The sequence below is a fragment of the Stegodyphus dumicola genome, chromosome 1 (genome assembly GCF_044657685.1).
Source record: "Stegodyphus dumicola isolate Sdum_Otavi_A_Nest chromosome 1, ASM4465768v1".
NCBI lineage: Eukaryota > Metazoa > Arthropoda > Arachnida > Araneae > Eresidae > Stegodyphus > Stegodyphus dumicola.
Window position 1 is genome coordinate 176,209,750 of NC_140768.1, and position 27,679 is coordinate 176,237,428.

At 31.4% G+C, this 27,679-nt stretch overlaps 1 protein-coding gene across 1 annotated transcript; it reads left to right on the forward strand.

Annotated features, from left to right (window-relative positions):
• On the forward strand, nt 1-27,679 carry Prp16 (ATP-dependent RNA helicase l(1)G0007). Its single transcript, XM_035373185.2, has 2 exons — nt 1-121; nt 18,927-27,679. The coding sequence occupies exon 2, from the start codon at nt 18,975-18,977 to the stop codon at nt 22,533-22,535; it is 3,561 nt and encodes a 1,186-aa protein (XP_035229076.2). The 5' UTR covers nt 1-121; nt 18,927-18,974; the 3' UTR covers nt 22,536-27,679.

Consider the following 27,679-nt stretch of genomic DNA (forward strand, 5'->3'; position numbering starts at 1 on the left):
CTAAGACTTAAAAATATGCAAAACAAGAAAGTTATGTGTTTATGATGTTGGTATTAAACTGTATATTATTATTTTTAAAGGCATGTATGATTCCAGTAAAAACCCAATCATGATCGAAGCTGTAAGTATAAAGTTTTAACTTTAGTATGCTTGCTGACAATAAATATTATATTTTATAAGTATTGATACCTGAATATCGTATATATACTGGTCTGAAAATGTGTTATAGATCATACCTAAGCGGGTCATATATGTATATAAAATAGTAATATTTTATGATTAAAAGTATTTCCTTAAAAACCTTTCTTTGTTCTTCGATTGAAGTATATTTACATCAGTGAAAAGAGTACTATTATTACTCTTGTGGACTTAGTTTCTGACACTTTTAATTATGTGAAGCTATTGAATATATCTATATCTGCTTGATTTATACTGTTGAGCACCGTAGCTGTAAGAATTTGCAGTTGATAAATAATCATTCTATTTAGTCAACAAGGTTTTTGGTGCTACTTTAAATGAAACACTCATGTTTTTATCATCGTAAGTGTACAATAACAGGTATTTAACAGAAACGCAGTAATGAAATAATGTGCTATTTACAATACAAAATTTTAGTAAGAAATTCATTGGTTTCTATAACTGTATTCATTTGACATGATATAATCAATTAAGTGTGTTGAATTTTTTTGCAGTTATCATTTTTAACTAAGAGTGAGTTAATAGCTTCTACAAGTATTATTTTTTACAAATAATCTTCTTTTATAGCTATAATTTCAGCATGAAACAAATATTTTCAACCTGATTTACAAGTTTTCAATATGATTTCGGTCAGTGCTATTTTCTGGCCATTATTAATGATTACCATTTTCCTTGCATATTTTGCCCCTTTCTTTTACTAATTTTACTGCCCAGAAATTGAGAAAGAACAATTATGTTAATACAGTCAAAAGTCGTTAATCCGGACTCGTCGGGACTTCGGCGATTCCGGATTATCGATTTTTCCGGTTTATAGATCATCAGTTTAAATCGTGTAAGATGGCATGCAGAAATTCTAAAATTAAAAATATGAAACCGTAATTTATGAAATAAAGAACAATTATGATCTAAAGGGTATCAAAATTTACAAAAAAAAAGCTTAATATTTATTTGTTTACTTTATTAAACATTTCTTCCAATGTAAGTTGTTTAAGTTGCTTCGTTTTATGTGATAATACTTTCTTTTTAATTCTATAAAGAGACATAATTTTTTGTTCACTTACAAAGTTCCGCTGTTCAAGTCCCGTTAATTGCGGTGCCGAGAATACCGACTAACTTGTCAATCGAAATTTTTTCATTTTCACTAACCTCTCTGTCACATTCTTCATGTCTTTATCCATTTTTTGCAGCAATTCAACTTTTTGTTTGATGGACATCGAAACATACTTTCGTTTTGTACGATCCTTTGGGAGCTCCAGAATCAAAAATTCTATTTGACATAATCGAAAGTTCAAGTTTACTTTTATAGTATTGCTCTTACAGTCTGCAAAAAATAATAAGCCGGATCCAATTCGAAAATTAAGGAACAACGCAATCATCAACATTAACTGAAATAGATAATTAGATAATTTTAGCTTACACCGTCCGTTATACATAAAACGCGCACGCGAAAACGTATTCTGCGCTTGCGCACACGCAAATGCGCAGTCGTAAGAGGTCTTATGCGCACGCGTAAACGCCTATGCGCATGTGTCAACGCGGCGCATGCGCAGAAAGTTTTTAGCTTTGAGGTCCGGATTATAGATCATTCCGAATTATGGGTGTCCGAATTAACGACTTTTGACTGTAATTTAATTTTCAAAGGATGCAGTTACAGTAAGAACATAACAAATGAAAATTAGTCATGGTTAAACTGCAAGTAGCTATCACAATATTATTCTTTAAAAGAAACCTAACCTGCTTTCCAATAAGAATAAATAATATTTTAACGGCTTTAGTGTAGAATTGGGTGCCCCTTCAATTAGTGACAATTTTTTTTTTTTTTTAAATTTTGGTGATGAAACCTCATTTCTGGTTACCATGATAGTTTTAACTTTGTTTTAGCTTTCTGATTTTTTTAAAATGAAAATAGATTGATGTGCACATGGAAAAATTTAAGCCAGGGCACAATGCCTAGTTTGTGCTATTCTGGGATGTTTTTTTTAAGTGAAAACAGATTGATGTGTACATGCATACAGAGTTTGTGCAATTCTTTGATTTATTATTTTGGTTTCGTGTAGCGGCCATCTTGAAATTGTGCCTTCCTGGCACCGATCTTGCCGTCAAAAAAGAATCACCAAAAAACAAGGGGTGCCCAATTGTAAACTTTTACCATATTAACATTACAGTTAATCTTTGGATTATGGTAACTTGGTGAAAATTTGGCAACCAACCCTGCTACAGCAACCTGCTAGTTTTTGTTTGGACGCCATTTTGTTTTCACGAAGAAAAGGCTTTTTTTTTTTTTTTTTTTTCAACAATCTGCTAGCCGAATTACGCTTATGCTAGAAATTTTATGGAATAAAAGTGCTTAATCATGATGAATATTAGGTGCGAAATTGGGACAAAGTGCAGAATCACCCACTGCTTGCCGCGTTTTTAAGAATTGCACATACACAGTATACATGTACACGTCGACCTATTTCCACTTTAAAAAACATCCCAGAATTGCACAAAAATGGCATTGCGCACATTCTTGACTTTATCCATGTACGCTGCTAAAGTCCTAGCTAGTAGCCTTTATTGCCTTACCAAAATGTCGCCAAACTACCTGTTACCATATTCCAAAGATTAGTCAACATTACTATATCTAATAAGATATCTTCATTTCTACCTTCTCGTAACCTGAAACTTGCCTGTTTTGATTGTTGTCTCAGCTGCAGACAATTCAGTGAAATCATAGACTGAATGACAGTTTGTTTCACTATGATTGATAGATTATTGTATTGGGCTGTCCTAAAGTTCAATAGTTAAAAGGAGAACGTGAACTCAACTGTCAGTTTGCAAGGCTCAGTTTTTGTTAGTAAGATGAAAACAATCACAATGTGGATTTAAAATTTTAATTCATTTAAAAATTTATGGGAACTCTGAATGCATTGAGAAAAAGGAAAAATATGCAAAAAATTTTGGAATTGATCTTATATGCGCCCTCAGGTCGCCAAATTTAATTTAATTTACACTGTGGTGTTCTCGGCAAATATTTTTGGCAAGAAACTCCATGGTGCCATATTACTATCTAAATTTTTTGTCTTCATTTTGAACTTTAAGCCTAAAATGTCTCCAAAAACGCGGTTTTCACACATGCAAAAACCATGTTTTGAACACACAATTTAAGCTAAAAATCCAAAACAAAAACAAAAAATTTAGATAGCAAAAAAGTAAAGTTTCTAACAAAAAATATTTGACAAAAATCCATGTACACAGCAATATGTTTTAACTCTTTCGCATCGAAGTCGCCCGTAGCGCCCGTTCATTCAGGCAACGGCAAACCGCCTCAACGCCTCTTTTATTTTCTACCTAGTTCTTTCCCCTCCACGTTAGTGTATGGCTCATTGGTTTCACGAGTTGTTAGAAGACATGTCAATCATTCTTTTGAAGCAAATAAAGGAGAAATACGGAAAGCTATTGACGTTTGCAGGTGCAATCTGGCCCTAAGATGAAACTGCACACAATGGATGAAACCGCAGAGGGAAAGGAAAACTACTCCAAGACAAATTCGTAAACACGGGCGTTTTCGATGTTTGTTGAAAACAGATTTGGTCGTCTCTCGATGCGAAAGAGTTAACTTCAAAAAAATCTACAAATTGCACAATCTAGGCAGTGAAAGAATATACGAACTACGCATACCTCACTTTAATAAATTAACAAGAATAAATTTCAAAGAATATCATGTACACAGCATTCTTTTTAAACTTTAAAAAACATCTACGAATTGCACAATCTAGGCATTGCGCACAAGTCAATAAAATAAACTAAAATAAATTACAAACAATTCAAATAACAACAGAAATCTCTAAGCAAAAGATTTTGCTATATCACATGTCTTTCTGGGATTCAAAATTTCGAAAGCGATAAAAACTTCCTCCAACATTAACTTACTACACGAAATCCACAATTCAAATCTGAAACTCCGCTGACAGCCACATACTTGAGCAGCAACCATTTGACTGCAAACCCACACAAGTCTATCAGAAACACCATTCTTCGTCTGACTTCTCATATCATCTCCGCATTTCGGACACACCAAACTCCGTTTTAAAAGTCCAACCTCCCACAAAATTCCATTCCAAAAATGCACTTCTATCCGCATAAACACACCCGTGAACAAAAGACTCGTTAACAACTCCAACATCGTACCTTTTAATACTAAATTTACTTCCCACACAATCTAAAATACGCGACTGAAATCTTGCCACCAGGTCTCTAAGTTTTAACTTCAAAAGGGTTGCCATACAAACAGCATTGTCCACCAAACCATCCCACAGCACAGAATCGCGCCAAAAACCAGCGCAGAACACATATCTCCACATTTGGTGATCTTAGGTTGCATATAAGAGTAGAGCCAAATTTTTTTTTTATTCTCAGAACTTAACACTCGGGGGGGGGGGGGGACATGATAATACTGTAGTCTCTTAATCATTCTTTTTACATTAAGTTTTTACACGATAACTATGACTTCTTTAGTATTGTTTGTTGTTTTTACGTGGTGTAACTATTTTACTCAGGAACTACAGTATCAAAAGTACTTTTAAGCAATAGCTTGCCCCATGCAAAAAACAAAATTAAAAAAAAAATAAATAAATAAAAATTAACTGACCCAAGAAACATTAACTAAATAAAATTAAATGAAAATATGCATAAATAATAAATTTCACCTCATCTGAAATCCCACATTCTCCCACCAACAACAGCTTAACCTCCTATAAATATTAAACAGTAAAACTTTTAGAAACAAACACAGTATTTCAAAATTAAATTAAAAAAAAAAATCTTCTGGTTACACTAAACTCACACTCATTACTATCACCAAAATTCTAGGTTTGCCACAGGAAAACATACAGCTGGAAACCACAACCAAATCAAAATCGTACCAAATTAAAAACTTTTGCCAAGTTTGGTGTTCACCTGATTATGGAAGATTAACCCAACTATGCATATAACTATTCTTCTAGCAGCCATGCTCATAACAATCCTTGGTTGATCTTTGGATTATGGTAACTTGGCGAAAATTTGGCGACCAACTCTGCTACAGCAACCCTCTATTTTTTTTTTCCGCCGTCAGACATGTTTCTTTTCTTTTTATTTACTCAACACTTTTTCCAACAATCTACTAGCCGAATTACACTGATGCTAGAAATTTTATGTAACAAAACTGCTTAATCATGACAAATATTAACTGCAAAATTGGGAAAAAGTGCAGAATCGCAAACTCCTTGCGCATTTTTCAGAATAGCATATACACATAAACCGTTTACACGTCGACTTATTTTTACTTAAAAAAACATCCCAGAATTGCACAAAAATGGCACACACTCTTAACTATATCCATCTACACTGCTATTTTCTCATAAATTACAAAAATTTGGACGAAAATGCAGGAAAATTTTCTTAATCTTTAAACTCGATAATTTGTGTATTTGTGTATTTAATTATGGCAAAGCACACGAGGGCTATCTGCCTAAAGGGAGGGATGCCTTTCGTGGAGGACTTTCTAAGGGAAACTGGCTCGTATACACGTTACACATGGGGAAAACCACGAAAACGCCCATGCAGCCAGCCCGTTCGCGGGATTCGAACCTCAGACCGAACTACCAGTGTTCAGCGTCTTTACCGCTCGGCCGCTGGTGGGCACTTAAACTCGATAAAAAGCACATATATGAAATTACCTCATCGTGAAAAAGTACATACCCTTTCCAAGGATGAACATTTCCACATATAAAATAAATAAAATATCCAAAAGCTTTTACCTCTAAATTATCTATTATATTATAAATGTCACTAACGAATTTATACGCAAACATTAAAAATAGTTACAAATACTTAGTGTCAAATATTTAAATTATTTCCATACACGTTTACTTCAACTGAAACATATACCAAATTCCTACAAACATAAAATTCACAAAATAACTATCATTTAATTAAAATATCACTAAACCATGTACACGTCGATTTATTTTTACTTAAAAAAACATCCCAGAATTGCACAAAAATGGCATTGCGCACACTCTTCACTATATCCATGTACACTGCTTTTTTCTCATAAATTAGAAAAATTTCACGAAAATGCATGAAAATACTCAACGTATACTACTCAAACGTATTCCAAAATACTACAAATAAATAACTCACAAAATCACGATCATTAAATTAAAATATAATTAAATTAAAAAACACTACTTAAAATATAAATAAGCACATACATTAAATTAATAAAAAAATAAAAATTAGATTACAATCCTAATTACTTTAAAACTAAATCATTGCTAATAACAATTTTCCAATAATACCACATTAATTTATTTACTCCTTACATTTAGAACAATGCATAAAAATAATATCTTCAAATGATTAAAAATACTAACTTACCTAATCTTCATTACGTGGCTGCAGTACTACTGCTAATTTCTAAATCCTAAATCCAGTAGTCAACTGGAAGTCTATTCACCAAGTAATAAGAAATTAATAAAATTTCACCTATACTCAAACTACTTTCAGCAAACCACGTACCCTTCCTTACACTCCTTTTCACAAAATGTCCATTTTCACCATATTTCTTGCACCACCATTTAAACTTAACTGTAATATCCTTCCTTTCACACAATCTCAAATTATTATTATTATCAGATAAACGCATTAAAAATTTAGAATTAACTATGCAATCTGAAAATTAATCAACACTATTTCACACAACACACAATGAAGCTTTTCCAAATTAACCCCCTTTTCTGATTAAAGAACTGTAATTCATCCATTAATGTCACGTTTCACACAACACAGAATACGAAACACTAAATACGAAATTTCCAGATTCCCCCCCCCTTTTCCGATTAAACAGCTGTAATTCGTCCATTAATGTCACATGACATATCTCATGATCTCTTATTTCCCTTACACAAAATAATGCGTAGTCGGAACTGAGTGCTTCTCACATTATTACCAGTCCTAGGTAGTAACCTTTATCGCCTCCAAAATGTCGCCAAACTACCAGCTACCATATTCCAAAGATCAGCCCAATCCTTCAGTCAAGCAATGCAGCCATTTTCATATGCATTTTTATTGTATTCCAAGTTCCAACTGTTTTTATGGACAAATTGTGATATTTTTCTGGATAGTTTTAAAATATAAACTCGTGAAATTTGCCAACAGTGGGAAAAAACTGCGGTAAAATTTCTGCAGGAATACAGAATTTTGCTGAAACTTTTCTGAGGGGAATCATGAGGAAATACACTTTCTAGATAGCCACTGTTACCGAGGGTTTCATGAAGCTGAATCTCTATGATTATCTGATTTTATTAAATGAAAACAGATCCCCGTATATAGCCAAAAGCCGTTAATTCGGACACCCATAATCCCAACCTCAAAGCTAAAAAATTTCTGCACATGTGTCGCGTTGACGCATGCGCCTAAGACCTTTACGGCTGCGCATATGTGTGTGCACATGCGCATAATACGTTTATGCATGCACGTTTAATGTATAATGGACGGTATAAGCTAAAATTATCTAATTATCTATTACTATTAATGTTGCAGATTGCGTTGTTCATTAATCTTTGAATTGGATCTGGCTTATTATTTTTTGCAGACTGTTAGAGCAGTTTTATAAAAGTAAGCTTGAACTTTCGGTTATGTCAAATAGAATTTCCGATGCTGGAGCTCCCAAAGGATCTACAAAGCGAAAATATGTTTCAATGTCCATCAAACAAAAAGTGGAATTGTTGCAAAAAATGGATAAAGGCATATCCTTTGTTTCTCTAACCATTCCGAAATCTGTTTATCAATTTCACGCTGCTCTGCGGCGGGGGGGGGGGGATGCCGCAGCGCGCAATGAATTGGAAGTTGATCTGTCAGCACTATCCTTATCTTCAGGGCAGATGTTTCAATTTTATTTAGCTTATGATTCCTTACTAAATGTAGTATTTCATCTCAATGTATTTCGTCTTTGATATGATTTAAATCATATTCCTCGTCATTATATTTCGCTTCCGACAGTGAAAAAAGGGACACAGAGGTTATTGAAGACGAAAAAATTTCGATTGACAAATTAGTCTATATTCTCGACACAGCAATTAGGACTTGAACAGTGGAACTTTGTAACTGAACAAGAAATTATGTCTGTTTATAGAATTAAAGAGAAAGTATTATCACATAAAACGAAGCAACTTAAACAACTTACATTGAAAGAAATGTTTAATAAAGTAAACAAATAAATATTAAGCTTTTTTTTTTTTTTTTTTTTTTTTTTTTTTTTGTAAATTTTGATACCCTTTAGATCATAATTGTTCTTTATTTCATAAATTACAGTTTCATATTTTTAATTTTATAATTTCTGCATGCCATCTTACCAGATTTAAACTGATGATCTGTAATCCGGAAAAATGGATAATCCAGAATCGCCGAAGTCCCGACGAGTCCGGATTAACGACTTTTGACTGTACTTCAGAAAAAAAAATAGCTCAAAAAAATTACAGAAAAATTCGAGAATTAAGTGTTTTATTTTTTTAATGTATCACATTATCTTTATTTAATGCAGTCAAAGTCTTTAATCCGGACGTCCATAATCTGGAATGATCTATAATCCATACCTCAAAGCTATAAACTTACAAATTCCGGATTAGGGGTTTTTCTGGATTATAGGTCATAAATTTAAATCTGGTAGGATGGCATGCAGAAATTATAAAATTAAAAATATGAAACCGTAATTTATGAAATAAAGAGCGATTATGATGTAAAGGATATCAATTTACAAAAAAAAAAAAAAAAAAAAAGCTTAATATTTATTTGTTTACTTTATTAAACATTTCTTCCAATGTAAGTTGTTTAAGTTGCTTCATTTTGTGTGCTAATATTTTCTCTTTAATTCTATTAACAGACATAATTTCTTGTTCAGTTACAAAGTTCCACTGTTCAAGTCCTTTAATTGCTGTGCTGAGAATACCGACTAACTTGTCAATCGAAAATTTTTCGTTTTCACTAACCTCTCTATCACTTTCTTCATGCCTTTATCCATTTTTTGCAACAATTCCACTTTTTGTTTGATGGACATTGAAACATGCTTTCGCTTTGTAGATCCTTTGGCAGCTCCAGAATCGGAAACTCTTTTTGACATAATCAAAAGTTCAAGTATACTTTTATAAAATTGCTCTAACAGTCTGCAAAAAATAATAAGCTGGATCAATTCGAAGATTAAGGAACAATGCAATCTGCAACATTAACTGAAATAGATAATTAGATCATTTTAGCCTAGCTTATACCATCCGTTATACATTAAATGCGCATGCGTAAATGTATTGTGCGTTTATGCATGTGCAGAAAGTTTGTAGCTTTGAGGTCTGCATTATGGACATCCGGATTAAAGACTTTGTACCGTATTGAAATTACTCCTTTTTCCTGTGAATATTTAATTTTCTATGATTAATAATTTGCTTCCATTTAACAGATTAAAGATGGCTTTCTGTACTTTATATACTTGTTCGGTTAACATGTCACTAATTTCTGTGGTGTCCATGTCGATAAGTAATCCTCGAGTTACAACTTTGATTGTTTTTTTGTGTTGTGCATTGATGAGGTAATGCTCAACTGAGTGATTTTTAAGATATATGTAGTGAGTGTTCTGTGGTCATCAGAGGTGTTTGGAATGACTTTAAGAAATTTGATGCTAACTTTGCTGTAAAATTTAGTAGATGATTAAGTGGCAAGTTGTTTCAAATAGATATTTTGTTTGATGTTGTCTGAGGGTTTTATCATTATAGGTGGTACAGATTTTTCCTTAGGTGGTTTTTTTCCTGAAGATCCTTGGGACGGCTGTTTTGGATATCTTCATTATCTTGGTTATTTTTTGCATTATCTGCATTTAAGATATTAAATTTATTGCTAGTTGTTATGGGATTTTTTTATACATGTTCTATTCTACCAATTTTGGTTACTCGCGGGTTTCATGAATGCATTGTTTTCAGTTGAATTATCATCTGAGAGATCAGAGGTATCTTTTTTTTTCTTTTTTAAATGTTGCAAGTTAACATTACTAGCCGATTTTGAGTAGGGATAGTTTAGCACATTGAGAAATTAAAAGATCTCGGTTACCTATGAGGTAGTCCTGCATCATGTCTTCTCTGAAGCATTTTGGCAAAAACCTCGGTGTATTTGTCCGGTTCGGTGACTGGTCCTGCAGCATCAAGTTGCTTTTTTGTGGCCTTGGTTGTTTCAATTTTCGTATCCAGTATTCCAGTATCCAGTATTTTCATATCCAGTATTTATTTTGTCTAGTTCTGCGTCAAAGTTAAGTCCGTCATCAGAATCAGAGGGTCCATATTCAGTAGCGGTCATAGTAGCATCAGTGTGATCATCATTAGGCGCACTCCAATTGGGAAACCATTTGTCCGGAGGAAGAACATCATGGTTATACTTAGGATCATGGCTTGCCATGAGAGCAGCAGAAGAGCAATTTTCACCCACGAAGGCTGAAGTTTGAATCGACGCCCTCATCCCTGTTTATTTTCAGCATTATTTTTCTAATTAAATTGTATTTTATATAGATATTGTCTTAATTTATTGTAAACATTTGTAGAACTTTATGCAAGACAAAGTCTGAAATCCAGATGTCCAATCTCTGGACCCCTAGCAATAATTTTTGTTAAAGATTTTTTCCCTTACAAAATTTGGGACTGGAGAATGTAATACGTAAAAAAAAAAAAAGAGCAGATGTTCTCTGAAAGAGATTTTCCTACTGACTGACTGAGATTCATTCCTCTGTGTCACTTTCAGACAACTACTGTCCGAGAAATCGCACCATGGCCAATGACAGTACATCGATTAATGTTTTATTGATGTTCACCACTTTTGAGCTTAGAGTGGTTGAGAAGTTAGTGACCTAAACAGTAAGTAAAGCCCCAAGATATATTTATTTGGATATGACAGTTTTCTCTTTTTGGTGTAGCAACAGGGAAAGGAGAGAGAATCAGATTCTGATTGACCTAAGTTCAGTTAACATAGCAAATTGGGGATTTCATTGAACTTTCTGATATGAAACTACACTTTTGTAAATCAACCAATGGATATTGGAAGTGTGCACGCATTAAAATTCAGATATGTAGTAGCATTTTAGAAACTTATGCTGAAGTAAGGCCATCGAAGAATTTTAAAAATATTTGAATATAAAATCTGATGTTTGGGGCATTGCAATACCATGAGAGGACATGTCTGCATATATTTTTAAAAGTGCATGACATAATTTATAACTAGCAACCAAATTTCATGATAATGATGAAAGCTTTAAATTTGAAGGTTTTGGATATCACAAGAAAAAGCGATATTTTATGATTAATGGAATGTGAGAAGATATGTTAAATGCAGATGATACAATTAAAGTCTTACATAGTGATGGCAATGCCTTAATCAACAATCAATTAATGAAATGGCAAATATTAATATGGTGTTAAATCTTAAGAAATATCACTGTTTTGCCTTTAATTCACATTTTAATTTCACATTCAGAAGGAAAATATTTCTTAATGTGAAATATTCTTTCTTAAAAAACATTAATAACAAATTCTTTTTTAAATATCTGTTTGTCATCTTGGCAGATTAAAACTGTTGTTCTAAAATCCAGAAATTTCTGAATTCAAAACTGAAGTCATGCCAATTTCTGATCTAAGACTTTGTACTGTATGAAGATTCAATTAGTGTTTACACAGTTAATATTTGATAGTGCAAAAGGGCTATTAGTCTTAAAATATGATTTTGCACTGTTTCACTTTTCATTTGAGTTTTTTGCCATTTGAGAAAATGTTAGATATTCATCATTCAAATTTGATGTGCCTGCCATCAATTAACAAACTAAATTATTTAAAAGCAATATTTGCAGTTGTTAAGAATATAATTTTTTTTCTACTTTTAAATCTGATTGATTTAAATAAAATAACACATTTAATTCATGATGTATTTGATTAAGAACATTTAAATATCTTTGTAAAATTACATAGTATATTTTTTCACTTTTCAAATACTATACGGAAGTGGTGTAGTTTGAATGTATATTCATCCAGTATTCCATGAAAGGTTTTGATGTTTCATATGGGTAATCACTATTGGTAATCTCTACTGATGAACTATATTAAACACTTTTTAGTCACTTTTAAAAACTGAAATCTTTAAGATTTTTTAAAAAATTTTTTATTTTACATCAGTATGTGGTATATTATTAAGTTTATCTATAGTATGTATATTAATCACAAATTTTATTTTCATTATGTTCAAAAGTACCCCGATAAATTAAAGCTTTCCTTCCATATTCTGGATTTCCTCAGTTTAAAAGTAAAAGAAAAGTACAATTACTAACTAAACTAACTGACTACATTAACTAAAGAACATAAAATTTAACGCATCTAATTAAATATTAATAAATTTTACATCAAAATCATATTTTGTTGAGTATTCTGAATCATGTACTACAAAGCAAATTTAAGTAAATTTGGAGTTCTTTTGCATCTTGTGCAAAAACTGCCAGTGTGAAAACTTCCCGGATTTTGGTATGAGAACCTCCTGATTTTTATATTTCAAGATTTGCATCTATGTATTGCATTGGTTTTCTTGAATTACTGCAAATCATAACATAAATATTTGTATACAAATTCAAGAATGCTAATCAGAGTTTACACATGCATTTCCATCATATCAGTAAATTTTCAATGAGACATTAAGCAATTTTTTTTTTACATCAGAAAACTGGCAAAAGTTTAATGAGATTGGATTTTATTTTTATCTTTTTAATATTCAGCTATTTAAAAGCAAAAATTAAATATATTTTGATCGAAACAAGGTAACATAAAAATTTGGTTGTATGAAATATCTGTTGATAAAACTGAAATTTCATTAGTTATAATTTTCCTCAAATAGAATTCATAAACTTTTTCATTCAGTTACCTTATAATTTTTCAAGTTAAAAAGTTTTTTACATTTTTTTTAATTGTTTAAAATGTTGCACTCATTAAAATCATTTTTGTTAAATTTTGTTGAAAGTAAACTGGAACAAAAAGTAAATTCAAGGAAAAAGAAATTTAAAAAGTGTAAAATTGAATGATGCTCAGACTTGACATCATTATTACTTTCAATATATGCCAGTTTTGAAGTTGTCACAAAACATTTTTAATATTTAAATTTGCATATGTCTCCAAAATTTTGAGATAAAAAATTCTAATTTCCTAAAAATATGCCTGAAAAAGGATTTACTTTAAGATGGTGTACAAATTTTAATAGGTTCAAATTTTTTCCAAAAAAATTTTAAACTATTTAAAAATTAAAAAATAAATCATGAAAAGTATATGAATACTTTCTTGAATTTTATTTGAAGTAAATTTATATTTCAGATTGTAAAGAAGCAAGCGAATCAATTTAATTAAATCTGTATTTTCAAATAAATGCCAAATTCAATTAACATTACCAAGCTGAAATTTTGATTGCTAATTAAAAAAAAAAAAGTTTGTTTGATTTTTATGAAACTTGGCACTTTGGCCAAATTTAAGGTGTAGAATTAAACTATATAAAAAAATTGGCTTCACCTTTCAGAAAAAAAAAAAAAAAAAAAAAACTGATTTTGTGTCAAAAAAATACATATGTTAGAACAGCGTGTATAAATCTCATAAATAAAGTCTTCCTTTTGGGACATTAAAAACCAAAAGGAATTTGTATTTCATAAATCAGCCAACTAGAATGGAGAATATAGAACTTCCCTTTCTTTTTCATTACTCTTTGTACATGCTGTTGTTAAAGTGTAATAAAGTGTATCCACAATAAGGAGCAAGTAGGTTACAGTTGGTATGGCTGGAGTCTAGCATTATTGAACCAGTTGTTTCGGAACCATTCCTTTTATTGAAAAAAATCACAATAAACTGTCTTAGAGTTTTTAAATATATATGGTTTTTTTTCCCACAACTGTAATATTAAATACAAATTTATAGCATAGGAACTGTATACTTTTTAATAAAACAATAATTGGTTGGCAAGTTTAAATTCACAAAGCATCTAAATATAACTTTACACTGCTTAGTGTTCACTTCAAATATGCCCAAATTTGCCTCATATAAAGTTTGAACTTGTTTCTTAGAGATGGACATAGATAAACAACCTGGCTGATGTGAAAGAAATTCGTAAGGTAGTAATTGTTTCTGTGCCGTAAAATGGGAAGTGTGATTAAATTAAACTCAAATGGAAACATTGATATATATTAATAAGAAGGTATTCTGTTAAAAACTATGCCCTCATACTATTGTCTTCGGAATTATATTACATGACTATGATCTTAAATGGAAGGTGCATTACAGCAGATGTATTTCTGTTTAAGTTGAATAATTTAGATCTGACTTTCCATGAAAAAAATTAATTTCTAATGTAAAATCTAGTTTGAGGCTGTGTAAAATTATAAATTATTATTTTTTATAGGAAGACTATTTCACCTTTAGACTTAAATGTAAGTTTTACATTGAATTTCATGTGAATTATTTTAGACTTTTTGGTACTTTCTGATTATCTGCAGCCACCACTGAAAAGTCATGAATTTGTTTTAGACTTTTCAGTGCAGCTGTGAATTCGTAGGGGACTAATTTTTTCCCAAACTAATGCGCGAAGGCTAGAACCATTTTTAATAAAAGAGTGACTAATCAATAAAATTTAAAAAGCAAGAAACATCAATAATAAAATGCTTACCATTTACTGGAAAATCCTTCTGTAATTTTTTTGCTCTGTTGTTCACCTTGTCACCTAAAATACAACTTCAAGGGACAATGTACTACTACTAGGCAAAGTGTTATATTTCTGAAAAAGTGCAACACGTTCTTTTTACTTCCTTGTACGAAGTAAAAAGGAAGTACTATTGTAATCGCAAAAAGTTTCAAGCAGCATATTTCAATGAAAATATCCATTTTGACCATTATCGAATGCAATTTAACGATGTTTTTGCATGATATCTGTACGTAAGGACAGAATAAAAGACTCGTTTCCTCCAAAAAAATTATAAAACTGCTTTAAAATTAATTCTGAAGAGAATTTTTCGTGGCGTCTGTACGAACGTACGTATGTACGTATCTCGTATAACTCAAAAACGAGTAACCTCAGAATGTTGAAATTTTGTATATAGGATTGCTATAACATGTAGATGTGCACCTCATATTTTGGTTGCAGTCGGCCGCACCAAACGTATATAAATATATTTATATATATATCCACTCTGTTACCCGGCTCAGTGATCTCAGTTTCTTTACTCTTATATATTTGTAAATTGTACATTTTTTGCTTTAAAAATGATTGAATTATGTTGTTTTTATCTTCCGGTTAAGGTTTTTATGCCTTAAGTAAATCTGTATGCAATATTTTTAGAATTATCAACAATTTTAAAGTTGTTTAAGTGCCGCTAAGCCTTTTTTTTTAAATGGCGGCCATTGATTGTTTACATTTGAAACAGCAGACTAGTTGATTTGTTGCCAATCTAGAGAAACTTAGCTTTGCAACAACAAAGATAACGCCTTCATTTATTATTGCCAATTGTATCATGCTTAATCCTTTCTGGAATTTTTTCGAGGAAATAAGTGTTTAAGATTTACTTCGTAACTTTTAATATAGATATTTTGAGCTTTTATGTATTTTTGCCTTGTCGCGAAGTGAGAACTGAATTAATTGAATGAGAAATACTCAATCGTCTGCGAAAAACTTTTTTTTTTTTTAAATTGTTGTTGTTGTTTTGTTTTGTTTGCTTAATTTCTTTTATACATGATTCTAGCTTTATTATAGTATTTGAATAGAACATGTGGCAATGATTAGATAATTCTATTCTTTAAATGATATAAATTTTGTGCATTATGAGTTATAATATGAACGAAATATAATACTGTTAAGCGAATCTAGTGCCAGAGTGTCGCTATGGTAAACATATACTAGAGTGAATTTTAAAGAATGCATTTATTCTATTGTGGTTCATGTGCTGTCGGCGAAGTAGATTTAATTCAATCCAATAAGTTTAAATGAAATGCAAGAAAAAATGTGTATAATTTAATATTCCGTATAAGGAAGTCATGGTGTACACATCAGATTTTTTATTAGCAGATAAACTCCACAGTTGCATTGTGATTCATTACAGGGGGGACTACATATTATTCACAAGCAGAAGCCACAAACCCCCTTGGAAGCAGAAGCCCTTGGAATTCCGAAATTGGACGCATTTAGTAGGTTGAGAGTTAAAACACATTTTCATAAAATTCTAGGTTGCCTAGTTCAGCAACATAGTGCTTTGCCTGGTAATTCATGTCACAGTTGGATGGATAGTACCATGAAAGCTTTGATGCTGGACTCAGGATTTCTCAGTATAAAAGCTTAAGAAAATATCAAAATGTAATATTATTATTAAAACCAACATAATGTTTAGAGCGTCTAATTAAGTATTATCTCAATAGAATCATTTTATAAATAGTTCAATTACATGAATTATGCATTATAAAGTGAATTTAAGTTAATTTGAAATTCTTTTAAAATGGCTTTGCTGCACAGTTTAAGGGCTCTCTGATTTTCATATTTTGATGTTGGCAGCAATGCCATGTATATCCTTTGTATACTCATGCCCCAAAGTTATCTTTACATGCATGAAATCACAGATTTCTTAAAAACTTTGACTTCCAATTTTATAAATTTTTGTGGAATGATACATAACGTCACAACACATAAATACAAAGGAAAAAATTAAGAGCTCTGCATGTCATATTAAACTGTTACTGGAAACAATAAAAATGGTAATAATACATTACACAGAGAGTTCAGGGGGGGGGAGTACCTCAGAAAAAAAATAAGGCTTATGAATTTTATATGGAATGTGATTTTCCGTGAGCTGTGCACAATGCTGGCAGTAATGCTGTTAACCACAATTTGGAAAATTTAATTCTTCTGTAACAATGTGGCCTTCAAGAAATTTATATCTCTAAGAGGAGGATGTGTCCATGCAACTACTGCTTTTTTAAGGTAATTTCATAAGTTAACTAGCTTATATCAGATTATGCTGGCTCTCTTCTCTTTTAAGGAATTCATCAATGAGGTTTGTTTGATGTAGATGAACATTATCATCCAAAAATAAAAAGTCATATAGATCCATATGTACCTCAAAAATCTTACATAAGGTTCTAAAACCTCATCTTGATCATCATTGAACAATATTCCTTCATATACAATGACACTTACATTACCAAAATGGTCATTCTCCATAATGTTTAAAAGAAGATTTCATGTTCCTGACTCCCTTCAGATGTACATTTAGAATCAGATGTTGAACTAAATCACACATCAGTAAAGAGAACATAGGACCATTGGTATTTAATCCAGTTTTGATGCTCTTTGCACCAATTAAAGTGATCCTTCTTGTGTGTGTGTGTGTGTGAAGACATTGGAACAGAATGCAATAGTTACAGTGATGGCTGCAAGCTCTGAACTTAAAACTGCTAAGTAGTCGACTTTCTGTTATGATGGGATTGCTAGAGACCAATCTTGAGAAGCAGTTATTATTCATTTACAATCTTGTCCAGGCCTCCTTTACAACAGTTCCAGAGTTCTGAAATTATTTCCATAGTGTAGAGACTATCTTGAAATATTCACACATCTCATTGCTTCCATGATTGTCCACCCTGCTTCTAAATGGCTGACAATTAGCCACTTCATAGATTCTTCTAAAAGATACTTTGGAGCCATAGCAAACTGTTTTGAGTTGTTATACACTGAAATCAAATGCTGTATTATAGAAAATCAGTCAGATATTCATTTTGTACAAAGCACATGATTCACTGTCAGCTGATGTAATGTGCCTTGATAATGTACTGATTTGCCTTGATATGCATATCAGAAATTGTTTAATCACTTTTGATTGGATAATTCTAATTAAGCTTGTCTTTCACACATTCCCTTTAAAAATGGATTATGTCAAAGATATTTCAGAGACTATTATTATTTTTGGGTATGTAAAAAGAAATTTGGATAGGATTATATGTATATATTATCTGTGCTTACCATTCAACACAGTTAAGAAGTAATATGTTTTTCTTTTGAATATAAGGTGTAAATCTCAGAAAATGGATTTCATGTTTCTTCAGTTATAAAATTCTGCTACAGACTGTTTCTGCCAAATCATGCCATGCTAGATTTCATCAAAATACTTAAATTATTAAGAAACAGTTCCACGTTTAAGACCATCTGGCAGGTAGCTAGTTGTACAATGTGTAGTAGTCTTTCATGAAAAAATGTCATATAATTTTACTGTGATACTGTTGGTAAAATTGCAAATTGCTGTAAGTATATATTTATCTTAAATTAAGGTATCTAAAATTTTATATATGGTTAAGATTTGTGTATGAAATTCAATTGCATGTGATATACAAATATTTTAAATTGTAAAAAAATATTTATTTTCTAAGCAGTAAAATATGATATTGCATATTCTTCTCTCTTTTTTTAAACCTAAAATGATTGCATATTTTCTACATTGTGGTATATTTTGATGCTGAAAGATTTAGTAATTCATGTTCTATAGGTTGTAATGCAATGCAGGGTAAACAGCTTTTTAAGCAATATATAGAAATTATTTAAATATTTTATGATTTTTTATTATTGTACATTATTTTATGTACTTTTATACAGTAAAAAATTAATTTCTTCTTTTAAATTTTTAGACTGATATCTTATCAACTGTGATATGAAGAAACATCAACTGTAAAACAATGAACAGTGAAATATCATCTAGTCTACATAGATTAGAAGGAATTACTAATCAAAAAGGTGGACTTATTATAAAGAAGAAAACAAGTGATGACAATTTATTCAAAATTCCTGCTCCAAAAAAGTCTTTACTAGGTTTAGATGTGCTTGCTGAGCAGCGAAGGAAAGAGAAAATTCTTGATGAAAAAGAAAAATCTGAACAAAAGTCATCTGTCAGACAAAATGATGATTATGATATTGAAAATAGAGAAGAATGCAAAAGAAGAAAATATAGATCATCAAAGGACGAAACTCCAACATATACAGGTGGAGTAAATGAGGAGTATTTAAAGAGAGTGCATGGTCGACAAAAACGGGAAAAAGAGCGTGGTTTATATGTATCATCAAAACATAAACATCATAAAGATGATAAGGAATATGAGAACGGTAGAGAACGCAATCGCAGACGACGTAGTCGTAGTCATGAATCAGAGAGATCTTACAGATCTGATTCTCATAGTTCTTCAAGAAGGTCTGAAGCTACTTACAGAGATGAACCTCCTTCTCCCAGAATACATCCAAGAGATTCACCATCACGATCTGGATGGGATGAAGATGATATAACACCAAGTTATAAATCAACTTGGGATCAGCCTTCCCCCAGACGCTCTCCTGACAGGCGAAGTGAGAGGAGCCAGTATAGTAAAAGCCATAGAACATCAGAATCTCCGGATCCAACTCCTGCATATAGATATAATGACTGGGTTCGAGATCGAAAGCGATCTGGGGCAACACCTCAGGTTTCCAATGTGAAAGATGAGAAAATACCTTGGTCGTCTGAAGAAGAAAAGGAAGAATGGGAAGAAGAAATTAAAAGACTTGATAGAGAATGGTATTCCATAGATGAAGGGTATGATGACAATCATAATCCATTTGCAGGCATGTCTGCTGAATATACTAAGAAGAAGGAGGAAGCTCTGGAACAAAAAAAGAAGAAACGTATGTCTGCTCAACAAAGGCAAATACATAAGGACAATGAAAAATGGGAAACAAATAGAATGTTGACCAGTGGTGTTGTTCAGAAGTTAGAATATGATGAAGATTTTGAAGAAGATAATGAAGCCCGTGTACATCTTCTTGTGCAGAACGTAGTGCCTCCGTTCTTAGATGGCAGAATTGTATTTACTAAGCAACCAGAGCCTATAGTTCCAGTTAAAGATCCAACATCAGATATGGCCATGATTGCTCGCAAAGGAAGTCTGGCTGTACGGACATTTCGAGAACAGAAAGAAAGAAGGAAAGCCCAAAAGAAAGAATGGGAACTAGCAGGAACTAGATTAGGTGACATCATGGGTATTAAAAAAGTGGATGAGAAAGAAGAAAAAAATGTTGAAGATGCTACTGATTACAAAGAAGAGCATAAATTTGCTGAACATATGAAAAAAACAACTGAAGCTAGTAGTGATTTTTCTAGGAAAAAGTCTATAATTCAACAGAGACAGTACTTGCCAGTCTTTGCAGTCAGACAAGAATTGTTAAATGTTATTAGAGATAACAGTGTTATCATTATTGTTGGAGAAACTGGATCAGGTAAAACAACACAATTAACTCAATATTTGCATGAAGATGGATATAGTAAATATGGAATGATAGGATGTACACAACCGAGGAGAGTAGCAGCTATGTCCGTTGCAAAACGTGTTTCCGATGAAATGAATGTACAACTGGGAGAAGAAGTTGGATATGCAATTCGATTTGAAGATTGTACCAGTGAGAAGACTATCATTAAATATATGACAGATGGTATTCTTTTAAGGGAATCTTTAAGGGAGTCGGATTTAGATAATTATAGTGCCATTATCATGGATGAAGCTCATGAGCGTTCACTCAGCACAGATGTATTGTTTGGTTTACTGAGAGAGGTAGTAGCACGGAGACAAGATCTGAAATTAATTGTAACATCTGCAACAATGGATGCTTCTAAATTTGCCAACTTTTTTGGCAATGTTCCATCATTTGTAATACCAGGAAGAACTTTTCCTGTTGAGTTATTCTTTAGTAAAAATCCAATCGAAGATTATGTAGATTCAGCTGTAAAGCAAGTGTTGCAGATTCATTTACAGCAAACAATTGGCGATATTCTGGTTTTCATGCCTGGACAAGAGGATATTGAGGTAACTTGTGAACTTATTGCTGAAAGGCTGGGTGAAATTGAAAATGCACCACAACTTGCAATACTGCCTATTTATTCTCAGCTACCCAGTGATTTGCAAGCAAAAATTTTCCAAAAAGCACCAGATGGTGTTCGAAAATGTGTAGTGGCAACAAATATTGCTGAAACATCATTGACTGTTGATGGTATAATGTTTGTTGTTGATAGTGGATATTGTAAGCTTAAAGTATACAATCCAAGAATTGGTATGGATGCTTTGCAGATATACCCTATTAGTCAAGCTAATGCAAATCAGAGATCAGGAAGGGCTGGTAGAACTGGGCCTGGTCATTGTTTTCGCTTGTATACAGAAAGTCAGTACAAAAATGAGATGTTAATGACAACTGTGCCAGAAATACAGAGAACGAACTTAGCCAATGTGGTGCTGCTTTTAAAATCTTTGGGTGTTCAGAATTTATTACAATTTCATTTCATGGATCCTCCTCCCCAAGACAATATGCTAAATTCTATGTATCAGCTATGGATACTTGGAGCATTAGACAATATAGGAAATTTGACTTCATTAGGTCGAAGCATGATTGAATTTCCTCTTGATCCTCCTTTGTCTAAAATGTTGATAGTATCCTGTGATATGAAATGTAGTTCTGAAATTCTAATTATTGTTTCAATGTTATCTGTGCCTGCCATATTTTATCGACCTAAAGGACGAGAAGAAGAAAGTGATCTAGCCCGTGAAAAATTTCAGGTGCCTGAGAGTGATCATCTTACATTTTTAAATGTTTATTTGCAATGGAAGCAACATAATTTTTCGTCTTCATGGTGTAATGAACATTTTATTCATGTAAAAGCGATGAGGAAAGTTCGTGAAGTGCGACAACAGTTAAAAGAAATAATGGTGCAACAAAAACTTCCTGTTGTGTCATGTGGAACAGAATGGGATGTAGTCCGTAAATGTATCTGTTCTGCATATTTTCATCAGGCAGCAAAGCTTAAAGGTATTGGAGAGTATGTTAATTGTCGAACAGGAATGCCATGTCATTTGCATCCAACCAGTGCACTTTTCGGCATGGGTTACACACCTGATTACATTGTGTATCATGAACTTGTAATGACAAGTAAAGAATATATGCAATGTGTAACTGCTGTGGATGGTCATTGGCTTGCAGAGTTAGGACCAATGTTTTACAGTATTAAAGAGTCAGCTCACTCTCGTATGGAAAATCGAAAACTAGCAAAGATGAGCCAAAACCAGATGGAAGAAGAAATGGCTTCTGCTGAGAAAGAACTTCAATTAAAGAAAAAGCGTGAAGAAGAAATTACATCATCATCTCGTAAGAAACTCCAAATTTTTACACCTGGAAGAACTGATCCAAGTACACCTAGACGAAAGCCTGATAGATTTGGTCTGTAGAATATTCCATATATCTACTGTTTGAGAAACTGTAAAAAAAGTATACGGTCAAGTCGTTAATCCGGACTCGTCAGGACTTCTGCGATTCCGGATTATTGATTTTTCCGGATTATAGATCATCAATTTAAATCTGGTAAGATGGCATGCAGAAATTATAAAATTAAAAATATGAAACCGTAATTTATGAAATAAAGAACAATTATGATCTAAAGGGTATCAAAATTTACAAAAAAAAAAAAAAAAAAAAAAAAAAAAAAGCTTAATATTTATTTGTTTTCTTTATTAAACATTTCTTTCAATGTAAGTTGTTTAAGTTGCTTCGTTTTTTATGTGATAATACATTCTCTTTAATTCTATAAACAGACATAATTTCTTGTTCAGTTACAAAGTTCCGCTGTTCAAGTCCTATAATTGCTGTGTCGAGAATACCGACTAATTTGTCAATCGATATTTTTTCATTTTCAATAACCTCTGTTACTTTCTTTGCTATCAGAAGGGAATTATAATGACGAGGAATTTGATTTAAATCATATCAAACACAGAGTACATCGAGATGAAATACTACATTTAGTAAGGAATGATAAGCCAAATAAAATAAAAACATCTGCCCTGAAGATAAGGATAGTGCTGACAGATCAACTTCCAATTCATTGCATGCTGCCGGCATTAAAGATAAACAAAGTTTAGATAAACAAACGTTAAAGTTTAGATAAACAAAGGGTATGCTTTTATCCATTTTTTGCAGCAATTCCACTTTTTGTTTAATAGACTTCAAAACGTACTTTCGCTTTGTAGATCCTTTAAATATTAGTAAATATATATCAGAAAATCTATTTGACATAATCGAAAGTTCAAGCTTACTTTTATAAAATTGCTGTAACAGTCTGCAAAAAATAATAAGCCGAATCCAATTCGAAGATTAAGGAACAACAGAATCTGCAACATTAACTGAATTAAATAATTTTAGCTTAGCTTATACTGTCCGTTATACATTATACGCGCTTTCGTAAACGTATTTTGCGCACGCGCATACGTATATTCGCAGCTGTAAAGGACGCATGCGCAGAAAGTTTGTAGCTTTGAGGTCCAGATTATGGGTGTCCGAATTAACGACTTTTGACTGTATTACATTAATTTTACATATTTTGAAATGTGGAAACAAACATTTGTAAACATAATATTTGTTTTTAAAAATGTAAATGTCTTTTGTTTTATAAATGTATAAGTGCTTTTTTATGAAAAAACAGCAAATTTTTATACTTCATTTATTAATTATTTAAAATCACTCCATTGTAAAAGAATGTTTAGAAAAATGCTGAGAAATATATTTTAGTTGCAATTTTCTCAATTTTAGTATGTGTCCATGAAATACTTCCTATTATGAGAGTCAACCATAACAGACTTGCATATCAGAAACAAATATGTTAATTTAAATTATCTTTATTTTAGTATTTATATCCTTTTCTTTTTTTGGGGGGGGGATTCTTTGAAGGTTGGGACATTCTGAAAATTTTCTTTCATATTTGTTCTTTTGCTCATATTAATGTCCAGTGAAAAAATCTAAATGGAAAGTACTGAACATTTAAATTTTGTCTTGTTCATCTTGCTCATAAAAAATTTCATATTCAGCTAATGTGAAACTAAAACTCGGGCATTATATGCATAGAACCTGATGTGTTCATAATACACCTGTCATAATGTCATGATGTGTGGAGTTCAGTTTTTCTTAAGAGTAGAACAATTAAATTTCATTTAAAAAGTATTTTACAATACACACGTTGCTCATCTCTTAAAATTTATAATTGACTTCTCAATTAGATCACGAACCAGCATTTTCATTTTCAGAAGCCTTCAAAATATGATGTTTACTATCTTGCTGCGAAACATCTACTCATTTTTTTATTTTCTCTGTTGTCAAACTGCATACTTAAACTTGTCAAGAGCAGCAGAGTTGCACATTGCATAATAGCACCTTGTGTTAGATATGAATATATATTTTAAATTATTCATCGATATTAGTTTTTTTATGCAGATAACTTGAATTTATCCACCTTAATATATTTTCGCTAATTAAATACATTGCCACTTCTAAAACTTAAAAAAATCTCAAATATTTTTCTTTATAATTTTATATTTCAATGTATGAAGTGCTAAATTCAAATCAAAGTTCATTTTAGTATTCAGATTTCAAATGTAATTCTTTCAATGATCCCTATCTTGAACTAGAAGAAATTAAGTTTATAATCTCATTGGTTTCAACTATGGGTAATGTAATACATGTTTCTGACAGAATTCTCTCATTTGCAGTGCTAAAGCTTTTTATATTTTTTATTATTTATTTTGGCAGTTGTATTAGTAAATAGGAGTCAGTTTCTCTTGCTTATGCAAAATGTTAATTGTTGACCATATTTTATGATGAAAATGATTTTAAGTACTCATAATCTCTTCATGTCATACAATATAACTTTATAGACAAGCTAATTATGTGTAATAATATTCATAGCAGTATGCCCAACTTTTGTTAAATGATTTTGCTTTGAATAATTAATTTAAGCATATTATGATTTCTCTAGCAGGTTTGACAGTTTTAATATAATCTTTATATTTGCTAAACTTATTTAAAATTATTGTTTCTTTTTTAATTTTTTTTTATAAAGTTTCAATGCATATTTATTTATTTTTATATGAACTTTCTCTCTCTCTCTCTCTATTTATATAATAGATCATATGAATGTGTTTATTTATACTTAAATTTCCTCTTTTTAAATTCACATCTGTAGTTCATTTAAATTTTGTGTTTTTGTCTATATCCATAATAATATTTTTAAATTTAATTCTTTTTCATCAGACCCCCAAGACTAGTGAGAAGTGCCTTAAAATTTTAGTATTATTTGAAGCTTAGTATTCATCTGTGTGAGAATACTACTCAAAATCTGCATTACAGAATTTTTCAAAAATGTACTCTTCACACACAACCACAATTAAATCAATATCATTTCTTTTTCTTTCTTTTTTTATGTAACTGCCCTCCAATATTGTTTGGCACAAATATATTGAATATATTTTGTAAGTTAACACTTTACCGGCCGATCGGCTTTTTATCGCCAATGTCTACTGATCGATAGCCTATTAATCAGCTTTTTATCACCAACGCCTACCGAACGATAGCCTATTAATCACTTTTTTCTCGGGGCTTCCGAAAAATAGCCTATCAATCGGTAGCCGTGGCGATAAACAATTGCCATATGCTATATCATTTACATTTTGTTATTAGTATCGTGGTACATTGCTCACTTGCATTAAGAGAGTTGTTCGTAAACTCCCACATTTTCACACCGGTTATAAAAATTTTACCGTTCACGATGAGTGAAAAAAATGGTACTGAAGAGTTTTATTTAGACGATTTTTCAGATTGTCCTGACAGTTATTCAGGATAAGGAGAATCTGCGGCTGAGCGGCCAGTCAGTCGTGCGTATGCTGTTGAATCGCTAGCGGTCGGTAAAGTGTTAACTGAGTGAAATCTAAGACTATAAATCATGTACAGAAAATGCATTGGCAAAATAATTTAACTGCGTATCTTTTTTTTTTTTTTTTTTTTTTTTTTTTGTTGAAAAGTAATTACAGGAATTCTTATTTTTGAAAGTTGGGAATAAAAGTAACTCAATATGGGCAATAAATAAATTTATTCATTTAAAATTTTTGAATTGCATATACACTGCAGGATAACATAATAGTAATAAAATTCTAATGATAGATTGCAAAACGTGTAGAATTTCTTAAAATTATAAGTAGGGTATTTCAATGATATATTATTGTTTTAAGCAGTGGGTCTGGGATTGCCAAACATTTTGAATTTGTATACTTGTATATATATATATACTGCTAGTAATTACATACATATTTATTATTATTACAGTGTTTTTGTACAAAATTTCTTAATTTCATAAATATTTATTTTTAAATAAAAATGTAGGTAAAATTTTAGTATACGATACAGCCTTCATGCAATTTTGAAAATTGTTGCCAACACCAAAATGACTCGTTTACTTCTTATCATAAATATCTCATTTACTGGTCATAATAAATCACCAAATCCTGTTTGTACCATATACTAGGATTAAGCAAAAATATAAATATTTTAAAATTAATAAAATATAAAAGCAATTTTTATCTGCTGCACATTCCAACAAACTGGTTTTACAGATGCTGTCAGAATAATAGTTATAATTTTAAATGTGATATGTAACCTATGTTCCATTAATATTGGAATTATAGTGTCTATCACATGAAGCTATAGTAGAAGACATAACACACAAACCATCTACTACTTATTTTTATAGCAAGTTGTATTTTGATAATTAAAAAAAAATTAAATAAAAAATTTGGCAGTAGTTCTCCATTAAGGCATGTTTACTTACTTACAGGAGTAATCATCAAACATACATAGAAGGCCCAAAGGCATGTTAGCCCAGAAGGGCTGTTAGTCTCGCAAGGGAATTTTGCATCAAATCACTATAAACCGCTGTGTCACTTTTCAAATTGTTGCCACCAAATATTTTCGTCCTGTATTATGTTTAAAGAAATTAAGAAATGAAGAATCTGCATGAATGTATATATATGTTACTCGCATAGTGAAAAAATAACGATATCTAAAGCCATCAAAATTTGAATAACGTAGTCTTCCACCCAAATGTGGGCACCTGGAAGCCCGAATCTAAAATTTCGAATATGTTTTATTATCTATTTCATATTTTTTAAACGTTAATGAATTTTTGATTAAAAAAACTCAACAATTTCAAAGCAAGCAATGGCAAAACACTATACGGGGGGGGGGCATTTTTATCTCCAGCGCGCAAGACTCTATCGAAAATTCTAAAGATATGCTATTTTAAAATATTTTAAACCCAAATGCTCTCGAAACGTGTATATATGTGTAAATGGAAAGAAAGAAAGGGAAAAAAAAAAAAAAAAAAAAGCCCCTTTAAGCGTAAATGAAATCTGAAAGCTTTTAAATTTTTTAACATTTTGTGTGTTTACTTTTTTATATATTTATATTTAGAATGTCTCTATGAGCTCTAGAAATATTAAATTTATTAAAAATTCATTGTATGGTTAGGCTTGTATTAAAATTATATTATTTTCAA

Bases quoted from the DNA above. Each gene is read 5' to 3' on its own strand.
- Prp16 (XM_035373185.2), top strand. From the start codon at position 18,975: ATGAACAGTGAAATATCATCTAGTCTACATAGATTAGAAGGAATTACT.